The sequence below is a fragment of the Emydura macquarii genome, unplaced genomic scaffold (assembly GCF_026122565.2).
Source record: "Emydura macquarii macquarii isolate MOO-44397 ecotype Brisbane River unplaced genomic scaffold, CSIRO-AGI_Emac_v2 contig_312, whole genome shotgun sequence".
Classification (NCBI taxonomy): Eukaryota; Metazoa; Chordata; order Testudines; family Chelidae; genus Emydura; species Emydura macquarii.
Window position 1 is genome coordinate 14204954 of NW_027130449.1, and position 16208 is coordinate 14221161.

Genomic DNA, 16208 nt, shown 5'->3' on the forward strand with positions numbered 1-16208 from the left:
CTAGCAGCTCCATCTGAGATCAGGGCCCACTGTGCTAGGTGCGGTACAAACACAGAGTGGGGGGGAGTCACTGCCCTGAAGATCTGATAATCTAATAGACAGGGCAGACGAAGGGTGGGGGTGGGACGGGGAGGGACATGCTGGCAGAGCTGGGGTTACACGTCTCAAGACTCCCGGCTCCCAGCGCACTGCCTGACCGACTGGGCCCCACCGTCTCCCTCTCTAGTGCTCCCCGCAGGGAACAGCAGAATCACTTGTGTAGGCAGCCCCTGGCACTGAGGGCGCATGAGCCCCAAGAAGGGTGACAAACAATGGCTGGACTCGGGGTAACAGAGATCCCTGAGGAGGGGCCTCATGCCATCCAGCAGCTGCTATCCTGTGCTCAGAAAATGCAGCCGACTGCTCCAGGCAGTGACGACAGGGAGCAGCTGCAGGAAATGCGGTGTGCAGATGTGATGAGAGATCTGTGGCCACACGCAAACATTAGTGCTGGTCACCAACAAAACAGCCAGGCGCTAGCACGCAGGACCTCTACTTCAGCAAAACCACCTGCCTCTGACTCCTGAGCTCTTACATCACTAGGGATCTTTCTCCCCTGTGTGGGCGAGCCAGGTGAGGGCAGGGGTGCACACGTGTGTAAACACACACACACACACACACACACACACACACACACAGCACATGACCGAGTGCAAGGGGTATGAAAGCCATTGACACTGGGGCAGTGAACCTGCTCCAGAAAAGACCCCTCATGGAACGGGGACTGGCATGGACTCCCGGAAACCAGAGGGGGCCGGGTGCCAAGCTGGGATAGAAGGCTCCTCCAAGGACCATTGCTCTTCCCCATCATGCCACCGTCAAGGCATGGAAATGCTGCAGCCCCAGTTGTCAAACAAGCTGGAGCCATCCACCAGCCCATCATGGACAAGTTGTTTGTCTGGTATCCCATGGTCACAAGGGAAGGGACAGGCGGTGGAGGAGTGGGAATTCAAAGTCTACAGTCTATGGGACGGATATTTTGTTTATACATATATATTTACATACACATGAAAACACTTAAGGGTGCAGATATAAACACACACACACACACAATTCAGCCCATAGAACAGAGACAATCATTTATACACACACACACACACACACACACATATAATATATAGTGTATATCTGTTATGATATATGTAAATATATGCAATATATAAATATTATATAGTATACATAATTTTTTTTAACCAAATGACAGTTTTGACAATATGCCAAGAAAACAATATTGGATCCCAGCGGTTTTACCAGTTGCTTTGATGAAAAGATTATGTTGCCCTGGAAACCAGAGGCTCAGATATTGAAATGAATTTGAGAAGGAGCTTTTGATAAGCACTGGTTTGCAGACCTCCTGTCGACCTCTCCCCTTGTGAAGAAGGGATGGGACCCTGTTTAATTTTTATTTTATTTTTGGTCAGCCGCTGGTAAGAGAAATGTCTCGTAAACTGCTCTTTGGAATCCATGCAGGGACGAGGGGTGGGGTGTGTGGTGGAAGGTAACAAACAGATGGTGGGTTATGATCCAATGCAAATTGTGCACATTATATTTGCACAAACCTCTCTGCACCAGGAGCGTGAGTACCTGCACTGTGCATGCAGCTGGATCACACCGACCTTCGTCCTCACCACTTGGCTCTATTATTAATATATTTTTCCTGGTCAGTTAACCCCCCTCCCCTGCTCTCTGCAGCAGCAACACCCAGTTCTGGGTCCAGCAGGTGCAGGCGCTTTCTCAGGCCACAGAGGTTTTCAGATTCGTTGCTTTTTCTTCCCTTCCCCCTGGAAAGCTGAAATGGCATCAGTCTAGAAACCAGTCTACACTGCCCCATGGAAAGGGGGCCCTGAGCCCCCCCACCTTCCCTTAGGAACTGGGAGGAGATCAGCTGCCACAGCTGGACCCAGCCTGGGTGCTGGGAGGGGCCAACGAGGCCCCAGTGGGCATGTGCTGGTAATGCAATGGAGAAGCCTGGTCCAGCTGGGGCTGTTACATCGTGGAGCACAGGACCGCCGTTCCCATCACTGCTCTCTGTGCCCGAACCTCGACGCTGCAGGGCCCAGAACCAGGGAGTGACCAACAAACAGAGGAGACTCCGAGCAGAACAATAATGGTGCAGGGACAGAGGAAGCCAGCAGAGAGAGGAGAAGAGCCAAGGCCAACGTGTCCAGGGCTCAGCACCTGAATAAAAGCAACCTAAGCTCCGGAGTGGCTGCAGCAGCCCCGGCTACGGGCCGCTCGACACCTGGACAAACCAGGCCACTGACACCCAGGTGCTGGGCTTGCGGCTCCCAAGTTCAAACCACTTGCCTAAGGCTGGAATTTCCCAAGCGAGGCAGGTGCCTAGCCAGCTTCTATTGAGATCCTATGGGATTTGGGCACCAATTCTCCTCTGAGAATCCCAGCTGGAGTGTATCCCCATGACGGAGTCTAGCTAAAACACAGCAAGGGCTGTGCAGGGAAAGAGGTGAGAACTGTGAGCTCACACAGTGACGCCTTCCTTAACGGGGAGCAGGGCAGACAAAGATCAGCTGCTTAGCAGAGCTGGATCTTCTGAGAAGGGTGCAGGAGACCTCCTTCTCTGTGCACTTGGGGATACTGCTGCATGGCTTCCCTTTGTCTGAAGGGGGGTGGGGAATGTCAGGAGGAGGAGGAGCGGGTGTAACTAGGTGCAGTGGGACGGAGCTAAGCAAAGGAAATTTTAGATCATGTATCAATTAATGCCTCCCACCAGGGAGAACGATCGGCCTCTGCAACAGTGCCCCTAGGGAAGGTCCCAGGTCTTGAACTCAGAGAGAGGCTGGAGACATGCCCGGCCCACATACAGCAAGAACCAGTCCCAGACTGACCCAGTGGATGGACCCGATGGGACCAGCTGAGCTATCTCCTCTCTGACTTCTGTGGCACGGTATTGAGCTGATTTGCTTTCAGGGGGATATTTTCACACTGCCCGACACGGCCTCCCTTATACGCACCTGCAGCTGGAACCTCCCTCAGATACTCACTTCAGAGAGGTTGGCAAACAACCGAACATGAAAATCTATAAAACATGAGCCCACGAAGCAGCTTGTTTTCGACCGAGCAGGGCACGGTAGATGAAGCGGAAGGTGTCTGCAGGTAGCACAAGACTGGGGGGAATTGACACCAGATGCAAGGAGCCTGAACCTTCCATGGGCCAGGCTTCTTGGAGAGGTCAGGGCGAGTGTGCAGCGGCAGGGCAGGTTCCTCCCTTTTCCATTTACACTCTAAGTGATCTGGGATCCCAGCTCAGCTCTTTCAAGGTTTCCTCTCCCTCCTGGGGTTTAAGAGAAGCTCCCTCCCTCTACATGGCATGTCTCCCAGCCTGGCCTGCAGCCCAGGGGCTGTGCAACGGAAGATGAACTCTCAGTCTTGGCTTTTCAGAATTCCAGGATGAGCAGCAGCCGGAGAGCGGGGCTGGAATAACAGGGGCTGCTGGGGACCTGGACTCTGGGGTGTCAGCAGAGCTTGGGAGGGAGGAACAGGGATCCCTGGAATAACGGGATCTGCAGGTCAGGGCTGAGGGGCAGCTGACGCAGCGCGTCTGCTGTGTGCCTGGCTCTCCGCTCTGCCTTACGGTCTTACTGAGGACTAACATTCAGCCCCGAGGTGTGCGCACTCTCTCGCTCTCCCTCACACACGTGCTGACCCTCCTTCCTGTCCTAGAAGAGAGCACACGTTTCCTGCAAGAAGACAAGGGCCCCTGGCAAGACGGGGCTCCAGACCCAAGCAACGCTGGTGTGCTGGACACCAGGGCCTGTTTGTCGAAAGAGTCGCCTCAGTAGAATAAGCAATGGTGGCGCGCACTCTGGGGAAGTCCCAGACCAGACAAACGCCCGTCCAGGAGCTGTGTTGCAGCACAGCATTGCTCAGTCTGCCAAGCGGGGCTCGGGAAGTGCAGCAGCCATCTTAAAGTGTAGCTTGTGACTCGGTTTCTTTTTAAAAGCACAGGCGACCCCCAACACCAGTGCTGAGTTTCCATCCATAAACTCCCCTGACACCGCAGCAATAAACGTACACGTGGGGGTGCCCAGGACAGACACCATCTGTGCTGCAAACAGAGCATCCACCTGCGATAAGGAAATACACTCACCCACCTTACAACCGTCGGATCAGCTTTAACACACAGGGCAGCGGGTTTCTGCTATCACCACTGAGAGGTGCCTTTGGATTGAGAGCATTAGGAATGTACAGGGCCAGATGAGCCAGAGGCGATAAATGCAACATGCTAGACAAACATTATGCCCCCTTCTAGGGGCTGGTCCATGGAGAGGATAACAGCCTACTACTCCTATCTGCTAACAGAGCTACTCCTTTAAGTCAAGTGATGGGGACTTGTGCCTAGGTTTGACCCCGTGGAGCGGGTTGTTAAATAAACAAGGGCTGACAACCAGGAGCGTGAGGATGGGCCCAAGATTTCCCCCCTGCATTTCCATGTGACCCGTTAGCTCGTGTGGCTGTGAGGCCCCTGGATGCTCCCTGACCCTTAAGCACCGCGCTGAATAGTTCCCAGCTTCCTCCTACGGCGAGCCCGGTGGGCCGGTTTGCCACACCCACTGCCAGGCTGCCAGCAGCCCGAAGCAGCTCTGCTGTTCGGGTGTTCTCATGCATGCTCTCTGGGGGTATGTGGACTCTGCTGAGCAGAAAGGGTTAATCCCTCATTGCCAAGCCCCCACCCAATCATCCACGCTCCCTCGGGTCCAACTTACCGGCTGTCCGGACCCAGGGCTGGAGCAGAAGATGGTGTACTTCCGGATGATCCCGTTTGGCTTAGTTGGTGGAAGCCAGGACACAACCACACTGCTGGCGGAAGAGGGGACAGCTTTTATCCCAGCGGGGGGGCCTGGAACTGAGCAAGAGACAGATCACTTTAGACCCAGCAGTGTGAGCAAGACTGGCTGGCTCCACCACGGCTTCCCAAGCCAGGCGCTGATTCCTCCTTCCCGTGGGGGAAAAGGCCCGACTGCTCTTCCTGCATGCGCAGGGCTGGCCGTCAGTCACATCACTTGAGGGCTTGCTGTAAAAGGAATTCCTTATAACCAGGAACCCCACAATTCTAGCAGGAGCCAATACTGTGGAAGGGCTGGCTCTGGATCCTGCCCTGGCTTGGTGTTGGATGCAGATGCTGTTTTGGCACAGGACCACTGGTGTGCACAAAACGGAGCTTTGCACCCTCCAGCCCAGTGAGGGCAGATGTTCCTCGGGGTCAGCCAGAGGAGCAAAGGAAGCAGGTCCAGTGGTGGAGAATCTGTTGTGCTACCTTTCATTGTGGGTTCAGCCCCTGGCTGGGAAAGTGGGAAGAACACAGGTGGGAGCTGTCACGGTAACATAGAAACGTTGGGCTGGAAGAGACCTCGAGAGGTCATCTAGTTCTTCCCCTGCACTGGGGCAGGACCAAGTAAACCTAGACCATCTCTGACAGGCGACTGTCCGACCTGTCCTTAAACCTCCAGTGATGGGGATTCCACAACTCCTCTGCGGACCTGTTCCAGGGCTTAACTGCCCTTACAGCCTGACAGTTCTGTCTGATATCGAACCTAAATCTCCCTTGCTGCAGATCAAGCCCGTTGCTTCGTGTCCTGCCTTCGGTGGGCGTGGAGAACAGCCAGTCACCCTCTTTATAGCAGCCCTGACCACCTTCCAACACTGTTCTCAGGCTCCCCCCTCCAGTCTCCTTTGAGCAAGTCTAAACATGCCCAGATTTGTAACCTTTCCTCGCAGGTCGGGTTTCCTGAAGGGTTTCACTGTTCTCCTCTCCTTCCTGCCAGTGCTCAGCCCGGACCAAGACGCAAGCCCTTAAACAGGAGTGCCCAGCTTCTGCAGGTGCCCCCCTTCATCCCAAGAGCACGGTGGCAGCTGGGCTGCAATGCCCGGCAGTTTTGCTGTCTGATGTGGTGGCGATTCTAAGGCCTCATGTTAAAATCTATTCCCACAGAGTTCATTCAGAGGTGGGATCCGGCTTTCCACAAGGCACAATCATGCTACGTCTTGTGCTCAGTTCAGCCACCCCGTGCAATCAGAATACTGCTGAAATACAGGCTGTACACTGCGGCCCCAGGAAACTCCCCCAGCCCCGCACCATGCAATGCAAGGACACTTGATTCTGCCGAGCGCCTGCCAGACCAGGATCTCAAAGCACTTTCTAAACATCAACGAGGCCCCTCACACGCTGGTGATACTAAATGCTTATCCTGGTTTTGCAGAGGGGCAGATATGACACACAGTGAGCCAGCAGCAGAGCCCAAGAATCCCAGCGGCTGGCTCCTTCCTGGAGTCACGAGACCACGCTGCCTTGTGGACAGAAGTAGAGACAGCAGAGGTGAACAGCGAACAGCTGCCCACTCCTGTGTCCCTGCCTGCAGACCGTGGTTTGCAGGACGGGGGATTTACTCGTGTGCAGGCATCACCCTGTTAGGAGACCAAAACCGTTCATCTCACTGAGGGCAGCACCTGCCTCTCGCCAAGCTGGAGGCAGGAGGGTTAATTCCAGCTCACACTCGTGTTTAGAAGCTGTGATTGGCTTTTAATGTCTGTCTCCTTAATCCACTAACATGCCCGACTGGCTTATCCTTACGCTACCCTAATGCGCCTTCCCAGCATCTGGTGCTTTCCAGAGACAGGCAGCCGAGGGGCTCAGGGCCCGTCTCCTATTCCCAGCCCAAGGACAGCACAGGCCCAGGAAAACACTCACACAAGTTAATGGAATAAAGTAGGCCAGGCAGACGTGTAAATATTTAAATAACCAGCGCTTTTTTAAAAAGTGTTTATTTCGCCAAGTGCTGATGGCTTTGGCAGCAGGGGCCTGGGCTCGGGTTATTTTTGCTGCACTGTTTCTTCGGCTTCCAACCACAACCCAAACCACAGACCTCTCCTGATCCCACCCAACCACTCTCGGGGGGGGGGAGGGGGACGACGACGACGACGACGACACACACACACACACACACACACACACACGAGACGATGACTCTGGGAAAAGCAGCTGGGAAAATGAGCTGGGAAAATGAGCCGGTGACTTAATGGCCCCCCTCAATATCATCTCCCCCTGCTCCATCGCTACCCCCTTCCAGAGCCTCAGCTGCAACAGCGCCCCGGGCATGCCATGCCCCCACTCAACCAGCGCCCCGTGTTCCCTGAGTCGTGCCCTGGCTGCCCCAGACCCCCAGCCCTGCTGTGCCAGCAACCTCCTTCTTGCCCTCTCCTCTGCTCCCCTGCTGCGGGCCACACTGGGCAGGAAGGGCCCGTCACTCACCGTCCTCCTTGGTCTGGATGTAGAGCACGCTGCTGCGGACACCGTCGCCGGCCTGCGTGTAGGCCAGCACCTGGACGCTGTAATTGGTGAACTTCTCCATCCCCCGCAGCTCCACTCGCTCCCGCACGGTGGTGATGTTCTGCATCTCCCCCCACTCTGCAGGGAAAACACAGCACGGGATCAGCCCAGGGCTCCCTGTCTGCATTCTGCTCCCCAGCCAACCTTCCCCTCCAGGCTGGCAGTCACGCGGGGGGTCCTCCCTGCTCCCACTCACCCTCCCATTGCAGGACGCTGGGCCAGGCATTTCCAGGTGTCTCAACCAGGCCCCAGGATCACTCGCTGCTTTCAGGCCAGGCAGAGAAACAGGGACAGTGACGTGAGCCAGGTTAAAACCCAGATTAGCAGCCCACCCCTGCAGCGCTATTCCTGCAGCTTCTGGGCCCAGCTTCTGACCTTCTCTGTGTCCCAGCGGAGGGCTCGAAGCACAGATTCCCAACCTTCCTTCCCCATCGTTTTCCTTCCACATGACTCCGGGTTAATGACGCACTAGCCGGTCACCACAGGAATGGTGGGAATGGGCCCCCCTGCTCAGCTCGAAAAGCACAGGATTCCACTGATGTGGGGCTGAGGTCGCCAGTGACACCCTGGCTCTCTGTGGACACTTCCACTGGCACGGAAAACACAGAGCAATGCAGGCCTGGCAGAGGACTGCAGTAGCAGGGGGCCTCGTGGGTCAGGTGCGAAGTGGAGTCACAGCTGTGTGTGTAGGTGAGGTGAGGGACACAGGACTTGCATAGCTGCAGCCTCCATTATGGCAGATCTAGCTAGGGCTACCGGCCCTTCACTCTCCTGAGCATCAAATTCATGCAACATTTTAGAATAAGAAGAGTAAGAAAGAGAAACTGAAAAAACTAAAGCCCATCGAGCCCTCACCTCCATCCATGTAGAGAGACCAGAAGATCACTCTGTAGCCCTTGAGAACCCCGTTCAGGGTACTGCGCGGGGGCTCTGACCAGGAGATCACAGCCACATCTGACGTGATAGATAATGCCCTCACATTCTCAGGGGGCTGACTGGGAACTGATGGAAGAGACGATGGAGAGAGAATTAGTGAGGGAGGATGCCATGCTCTGTGGGCAGAGCATCGGGAATGCTCTCACCATCTGTCTGTTCAGATAGTTTAGTCATCACAGCATCTATTCTTAGGGCGGCTTGGCTGCCCGCTGCATTTGTGAGCAGCGAGCAGTTCAGCATTTCAGACTCTCAGAGTCACCATCTCCAAGCATGCGAGAAGCCAGACCACAACGGTTCCCAGCAGAATGATCCCAGCAGCAAACGTGGGCTCTTCAAAACGGAAATTTTCCCACAGGTAAATGTTGATTTCAAAGAGATGTTTCAGTTTTGCCTTGTGTAATGTTTCGTTTTAACTCAAAATGTTATTTTAATTTCATGTTGAAACCACATTATTTAATTTGAAACCCACTTTTCACAGTGAAGGATGTCGCTGTGAGAGATCAGAGTGTTTGCCTTTGATTGGAAGAGATGGGATGTGTCACTTGAAGATTCGCAAATCAACATTTTTCAGAACTTTTCTAAATTTTGTGAAAATTTTCAATATTTTGAGACAAAAACAGGTGTTGAAATATTGGAATTTCCCAGGGGCTGGAACTTCTGCTTTAATCCCAGCCTTTCTGAGCAGGTGGGCCAGCAGCGCTGACTGTGCTAGCAGCCACCCCCCGCCAGAGAGGGCTCCACTCTGCAAAAAGCTTGGATTGAGAGTGAGGTTAGCAGATGCCCACATGTGGGTTAGACCATTCAGTAATCGGTGGCAGGCAGCGCTGGAGTATGGGAGCCCAGCAGAAACGTCCTTCCCTAAGGGTGTGTGGTGTGTAGCCTGCGTTACGAGTAGGGTAAGATGGCGTACATCTACACCATAGACAGATATGCGCTGGCGCAGCTCCAGCTAGCGTGCACAAAATAGCGGGGTGGGCGTTGCGGCACTGGTGGTGACTGGGGCTAGCCACCCGAGCGCAGATGCGGGGCTCCGGCAGCCTTGGACTCGGGGGGCTAGCCCAAGCCACTGCCAGTTGGTGTTCTAGCTCGAATCTGTCTCCCCTCCCTGGGCAGTGCAGACACACCCACAGGCCTCCCACCCAGCTGGATGCTAGGTGCCCAGTTCTGGCACGTCCTGGAAGTGAAATTAACTAAATAAAGGATGAGTTTGCAGCACAGCAAAGTGCATGATATAAATTCAGCAGCAGAGTCTTGTAAACTGAGGCATGGTTAAAGGAGCAGACCTACTGCCATCTATTTCACTGAGATTTCATCAAAATAAAGTGGCAACTAACACGCTTGTGAAAGCAAAGGTGGCCTTACGTATAACACAGAGTTTCAACTTGGGGTTGGCCAGGGGCTGTGGGGCAGATTTGCTGTGAACAACCAGCCCCATAGGGTTACGATAACACAGCATCGCGGCCCAGGAGGTTAGCACTGCAGGTGCTGCGCTGCCTTCTGGGCGGCATCAGAGGGCCCTACCCTTCCATCTCTGGCTCCACGCTGCCCGAGTGCTGAGGCATTCAGCACCGCTGAGGGAGGGGACGGGGGGGGCTCAGTCTGACCAGCCCCCTGAATTCTCTCTGCTTTTGAAGTCGAGGCTCCAAAGTACAGAAGGGGCCAGGCACGGGGTGAACAGAGCATGAGAAGAGGTACCAGTGCTCGTCCATATTGCTTAGGGTTAATCACCCACCCCACCTATCTCACATCTCAGCTGCCTGACTTTTCCTGCACATTATCCCCTGCCATCTCCAGCTCTTCCTTTGACTCCTGGACAAAGTGGATTGTCAGGCGGGCCTGTAAAACTCCCCCGGACATGGGGCCAAAGCAGCTCTCATTGTCTGACCCATGGTATCCTCGTGGGACTCCCGAGAATTTAGGTAATCCCATTCAAAGATTGTGGCCTCTGCTCAGCTGAGTCAAAACCACTCCTGCTTTCCCAGGTGCTGTTCTGGAGGGCAGCGTTTGAAATGTGCCTGGCACCTCTGCATACCACCAGAATACACATAATGCTGCAGCATCAGTAGGTCAGCCTCGCGTGAGGGACACCCTAGACATGTGCGGCTCTGCAGTGACAAATGGCCATCCATCTATCCACCACAGAGGTGCAGAACTGAGCCAGTACCAGGAGCCTTGCCTCGACAGTCAGTCGACCAAAAACCCTTTGCCAGCACAACTGGATGAAACGTCACAGCTTCTTCCAAACCAGCGAGAGCCACACAAGGAAGGCCGCAGGAAGAACGTATATGCTGCACTCAGAACAAAGGGAAACAGGAGAGCTGGCTGGATGCAAGGTAATTAGATCCCACTGCCCCATAAGAGGTAACTCTAATTTTTATGAGCATTTAAGTGATAATACATCATCCTAACGATCCTCTTTGAAAATGATTATTGTTTCCTATTACTTAGGTGTAAAAATATAAGCACCATGTAATTAGGGACCGAGTGTAATAAACTAATACAGAGAGTCCGTTTGAACAAAGCGAAGGCAATATAATTATGGAAAAGACACTATTGCTAAACCGGGGGCTCTTGACTAGCCCAGGAGGAGTGCTAACAGAGCCAGGAAACGAGCAGGCTTTGACAGGCTAATGAGAGCCTTAATTAAGTATGAAAAACTGCTGAGCAAATGCAGTGTGAAACTTTTTTTTGTTTTTAAAATGACTCAGAGGCCAAGAACGATCCCTCCCCAATGGAAACATCTAAGGCACTTTGTAAAGCAGGTAGAGCAGCTGCCAGAGCTCACAGGCTGGGCCGCCTCCAGCTGCTACCTGCAGCTTCCAGGACACATTCAGCCGCTCGAAAAGGCTGGGAGCTGAGCAGGTACGTGGCAGGGCAGCACAGGCTGGGGCCGCCAGAAACATCCAGTGAGGCGTCGCACTTCCATAGCACCTTTCAGCCAGAGACCTCAGAGCACTTCACACTGGAGGGCACGGGTTGCCAGTCCCATTTACCGACGTGGCAACTCAGGTTACGTGACTTGCTCAAGGTCACACAGCAAGTCACTGACTGAGCCAGGCACAGAACCCCACCTCCCCACGCCCCATCGTGGAGCTGCAGGCTCTGGGGCACACATGCCCCTAGCTCCCAGGTAGAATTTCAAAGCTCTCCTGTTGTCTGAGCAGAGGGAATGTGTCTCTCATGGTAAGAACAAGGGTGCATCGGTCAGGACTCCTGGGCTCTATTCCCAGCTCTGCCAATAGCAAACTGTGTGTGATCCTGGACAAGTCACTTAACCTCTGTGCCACAGCTCACCGCTCAGCCAAATGGCAAAACACTTACCTCCCTTGGAAGGCTGTCACGAAGCTGAATTAATGCTCCCAAAGGGATCGGAGCTCGTCAGAGGACAAGCGCTACCAGACGTGCAGGGTAGGCCTGCAGTGCATGTGATTGTGCCTCCCCTCTTGCACACTGCAATCCCTGCCTGGGCTGGGAGGTGCCAGATGGGGCGATGCCCTGCACATGGTTTCATGCACCACCTGCCATCAAGACCCCCCTGCTAAGCTCTTTGTTTATGGAACCTTCTTCTGTTTAATCCCCCTTCCCCACTGCCACCTTTTCCTTCCTTGCAGTCGTCGTTTAAGTGCCCCCTGCTTCAGCCATGGCAAAGGGAGGTTATGGGCTGCTAGTGAAACAGGAATCGTGCCATGAGCATGAAAGAGGAGATGCAGCCATGCAATTTTAAACCCCAGACAAAAGGAATGCCAGCCTGAAGGACAAACTCCAAGCACAGATCTGCGGGCATGATGGCAGGGAAGAGGGAGTTCCAGTCATCTGACACACTTAGATGCTGTGTGTGTGTCTGAACTCATTTGCATGAGTTGGAAGTGAGTATTAATCATAACAAAGGAACCGATTTGTTTTCTTAAGAACTAGGCTCCTGAATTCGCACAGCTGTTTTCGCAGCATTCAGCCTCATGCACATGATTATTAGTGTTTTCCAGGCTCCAAAGTTTGCTTAATAGACAATCATTCCAATTCAGCTGGAGTCTGGTCTGCGGCAGCCATTTGAACAGGAGCACAGATTCACAGCACACCACCTGGCACTGCCACAGTGCCTGGTCTCCCAAGGCCTCTGCGCACTCCGCAGATATTGGCACAGCTACAACCAGAGGAGGATCGTCAGCCCCAGGGGAAGCGACATCCCGGAGGAGAAGGGCCAGACTTTCAGAAGTGGGCTCTCATTTGGGGTTCCCAGCTCTACACACACCGGGCCTGATTTTGAGTGGCGCAGACCACTCGCCATGCAGTGGGAGTCGAACGGCGCTGTGGGTTCTCAGCACCCCTGACAAGCAGGCCATGCGTGTGTCAAGGTCAGATCCAGAATCACAGCCCACTTTTGAAAATCCGATCCAGATCCGATCCAGAGGCGCCCGGAATGGAAGTCTGGGATTTTCAGGGAAGCAGAGGGGAGTTAGGTGCACAACTCCCCCAAGCTCCTTTGCAAATCCCAGCTGAAGCGACTTACCCAAGCTCACGCAGCAGCCAGAAGTTCTGACTCCAGGGTCCTGCTGAGACCACTAGACCACGCCCCCTTCCTGCAGGGGAAGTGGGATGGCGAAAGGATTTGATGCACTTTAGTCGACAAATCGGCAGTGTCTAGCGTTTTTTGCCAGGTGCCAACGCTTTTTAGAGGGTCCAGACAGACATTTTCATGGAGCTGTTCCTGTCAGCTCCCCGGCACTGTCAGAGCTGGTGACGGGGTGGGTAATTTGCTACTTCCCTGCTACTCTCAGATCTCTCTGCTGCGGGAGACTGGGCTGCTAGAGGAAGAGGATGTGCAACCACATCGCTCTCAGCGGACTAAGCAGATCCTTTCCATGAAGTGCCATGCACCCCAGAAATGAGACTCTGAGGGAAGATGCAGAGGCTTCCCTGATCCTGGGTTTGAATTACTGGCTTGCATTTTCTGCCCCATTTTTTCTCCTGTGCAGGTAATTTGAAATGTATCAGAGTGGCAGGGGTTCTGCCAATAAATAGCCTGGTAATGTGGAATCAGATAATAGCTTCTGCAGATGAGGGGGCCCTCCACTCACTAAAGAATGATCAGGGATGTGTCAATCCACACTGACATCCCTTTAACTGGGCTACAAATCCAGTGTCAGTTGAGTCCCTGTGCATGAACTCAGGTCTTTTTGTTCTTCGAGAAAAAAAAACAACATATAAAATCAAAACCAAATGATATAATCCAAGCCAGAGTCTCTGTCCATCAGGCAGGGAACAAATCACAGATGCTCTGCCACTTATCAAAAGGGGGCAGAGCCCAAAAGCATTTTCTGTGCTGGCCCTGGATGGGACGGGGGCAGAGGGTCAGGCAGCTGTAAATTGCTTTCTGCCAGACACACAGGAAATCACCAAGATGTTATTCTCATAGAGGCAAGGGCTGACAGAGGGAGACAGAATGAGAGTGAGAAACACTGCTGCCCATAGCTAGGTAGACCGTAGGGCCTTGTCTCTGTTGGAGTTTCAGCCAGGGGTGGGGCCAGCTCCCTGGACTGCGGCTGCCAATCCAGAGTTGCTGTTTGTACCATTGCTGTTTACTCTGCTTGAATGTGGGGTGAAAATGGAGATCTACACTCTGTCTACACTGGGGGTCTGCATGGTGAGGCTAGGCATGATGGTGTAAATCCCTCTATCCCACACCGGAGCTTCGGCTGCTGCTGCCACAGATTAGATGGGCTGCACCAGAAACCAGGAGAACACACACCCTCAGGATGGCTGGAGGCTCTTCCAGATGTCTGTGCCCTTGTCTGCATGCCCGGGCACCGTGATATGCTTACCATCCTCCAGTGTGGTGGCGTTGATCTCGCTGGAGGAAGGCCCTGTCCCTGCGCGGTTGAATGCCTGCACCACCACCCCATACTGTGCAAATTTCTTCAGGTTGTCCAAGGTGTAGACCTCACTGTCCCCTGTGGCCTTCATCTCCACAATGCTGTATTGCCCGTTGCTGCCGGGGCTGTTTTCCCGGTAGCCGATCTGGTAGCCGCGGATCACCCCATTCTGGAGTTCCTTCTTTGGGGCCTGTAGAAGCGGGGATACAAATGGTGCAGTGTCAGAGGGCTGGCAGTGTCCACCCCACCTCACCAGCCCATCCAGGCTCCCCCAGCACTGCACAGGACAACACACAGCAAAATGTGGGGTCTCAGGGACCTGAGACAGTGTACCCATGCACACTGAGCCTATGGAGAGGGGCAGGAACTGCCAGATTCTAATCCCAGCTCTGCCCATAGCTGGGGCAAATACTCAGTGTGCTTCGCTCACCCTTGGGGACGATCCTACCACCCCCCGCTCACAAGGGGAGGGAGGCTGTGAGACTGACTCAAAATCTGCAGGGTGCTTTGAAAACAAAAATTGCTGTTGAAGTGCTTGGTGTTTTATTAGTGGTCTACAAAGCCCTCTGCAACCCAGCTCTCTCCGCTTCTCCTGCCCCGTCAGGACAGGTCTTCCGCTGGTCCCTAGGTCCACGCTGGACTGGTCTGAAGACCAGACTTTCTCTGTTGTGGGGAAGGGTCTTTCCTACTTCCTCTCTGACTCTTTTGGGCACACTCATTTGAATTGGCCCATCCTGGCTGTTTGGGCCCCGTCCTAGTTTGCATTTCTCTGTTGTTCCTGGGTAATCTCACGCTGCATCCGCAGAGCCAGGCCAAGTTGCTCCTTTGGGATAGTGAGTGGCTACAAGGTTTCAGGATGGAAGATTTCGCTCCTGGGCCCTATCCTTCGGTTTCTGTTTGACCGGATCTTTGTTGGTTAGTTTTTTTAATATTCCTGTAGTTTGGCTTCTAGTGGGCAGCACTCAGATGCTGATAATCAAATAACAACCAAACCAGAGCCATTCAGAGCCCGGCGGAGGGAACAATAACTGGACGCTGATTGGCCAGTGAGGACATAATGATTTATAACACCTGGACTCAAGTTGGATGATCTGATTAGGAGGGGGAAAGAGGGTCTGACAGCCTAAAAATGCACGAAGCCAGGTTTAAATCAATGTTAACAATATTTCTCTGAAGCATTAAGAAATCAATAGGGCTGATTGCAAATTTATGTTATAAAGCCAGGGCAATCCATCTCGCTGAAATACTCTTAAAACGAAGTGACTTATCTTTCAAGTGAATCTTATTTTTCATTAATCTGTTTTTCAATGCTTAAGGGGAACAGAGAAATAGAAGATGGAACCCTAAATTTATTGACTTGCTGGTTCGTTCTGAAGTCCTAACTTTATAATCAATTTTATTTTTCATTATGCGGCCTCTGAAAAATAAATCTGGTTCTAAATTTTATTGATCTTCACTCAAGCATTTTGTAGCCAAGTGTCTTGATTTTTACATATTTATTCTCTCTCCCCTCCATCCTGCATGGATATCCTGTAAGATAATAAGCATCTTATAAAACATGATTAAGAAGGGCCTTGTGTGACGGAGCTGGGATATACATCTAGCTCTGAGGTTTTCATTCTGTCTAATGAATTTTACGTGGGCCTAGGAAATCTGGTGAAAGATGATGATCCAAGACATTTTGAGCCATAGAAGCAGGTCTTCTGTGTAGGGTTATGATGCTAGATATTCTTGCCCCTAAAACTGGCTTCCTGACATCACTGCTGTAATGAAACCATTATCATGTTTAGCACATCACTCATGCCGTTTCATCTGAGACTCTCAAAATGTTTTATGAACACTAACTAACTCCTTGTGAAGTATGTGACCATTATATTTCCATTTAGATGGGGAAACTGAGGCACAGAGCAATGAAGTGACTTGCCCAAGGCACCAGTAGCACTAATGTGCCATCCATGGTGCTGTGCAGGCAATGGATAGATCGCTGAGAGTGGGGGTTTCACCATGCCACCAAAACT

At 52.9% G+C, this 16208-nt stretch overlaps 1 protein-coding gene and 1 long non-coding RNA gene across 6 annotated transcripts in view; one reads left to right on the top strand and one right to left on the bottom strand.

Annotated features, from left to right (window-relative positions):
• DSCAML1 (DS cell adhesion molecule like 1) overlaps nucleotides 1-16208 on the bottom strand; it is a 240265-nt gene that overhangs the window by 31361 nt on the left and 192696 nt on the right. For 3 of the 5 annotated variants that reach the window (XM_067566043.1, XM_067566036.1, XM_067566030.1), the window contains 4 exons: nucleotides 14140-14380; nucleotides 8240-8386; nucleotides 7307-7462; nucleotides 4764-4903 (listed from right to left, as the gene is read on the bottom strand). In XM_067566043.1, coding sequence (XP_067422144.1) covers nucleotides 4764-4903; nucleotides 7307-7462; nucleotides 8240-8386; nucleotides 14140-14380 — 684 coding nt within the window. Of the gene's footprint in view, nucleotides 1-4147; nucleotides 4219-4763; nucleotides 4904-7306; nucleotides 7463-8239; nucleotides 8387-14139; nucleotides 14381-16208 lie in introns of all 5 variants that reach the window. The other 2 variants (XM_067566048.1, XM_067566053.1) reach the window with 2 other exon arrangements.
• Nucleotides 8602-16198, top strand: LOC137165096 (uncharacterized). The gene is made up of 4 exons (XR_010923285.1): nucleotides 8602-8675; nucleotides 10303-10653; nucleotides 11932-12186; nucleotides 16077-16198. It is a non-coding gene; the product is annotated as an uncharacterized lncRNA (long non-coding RNA).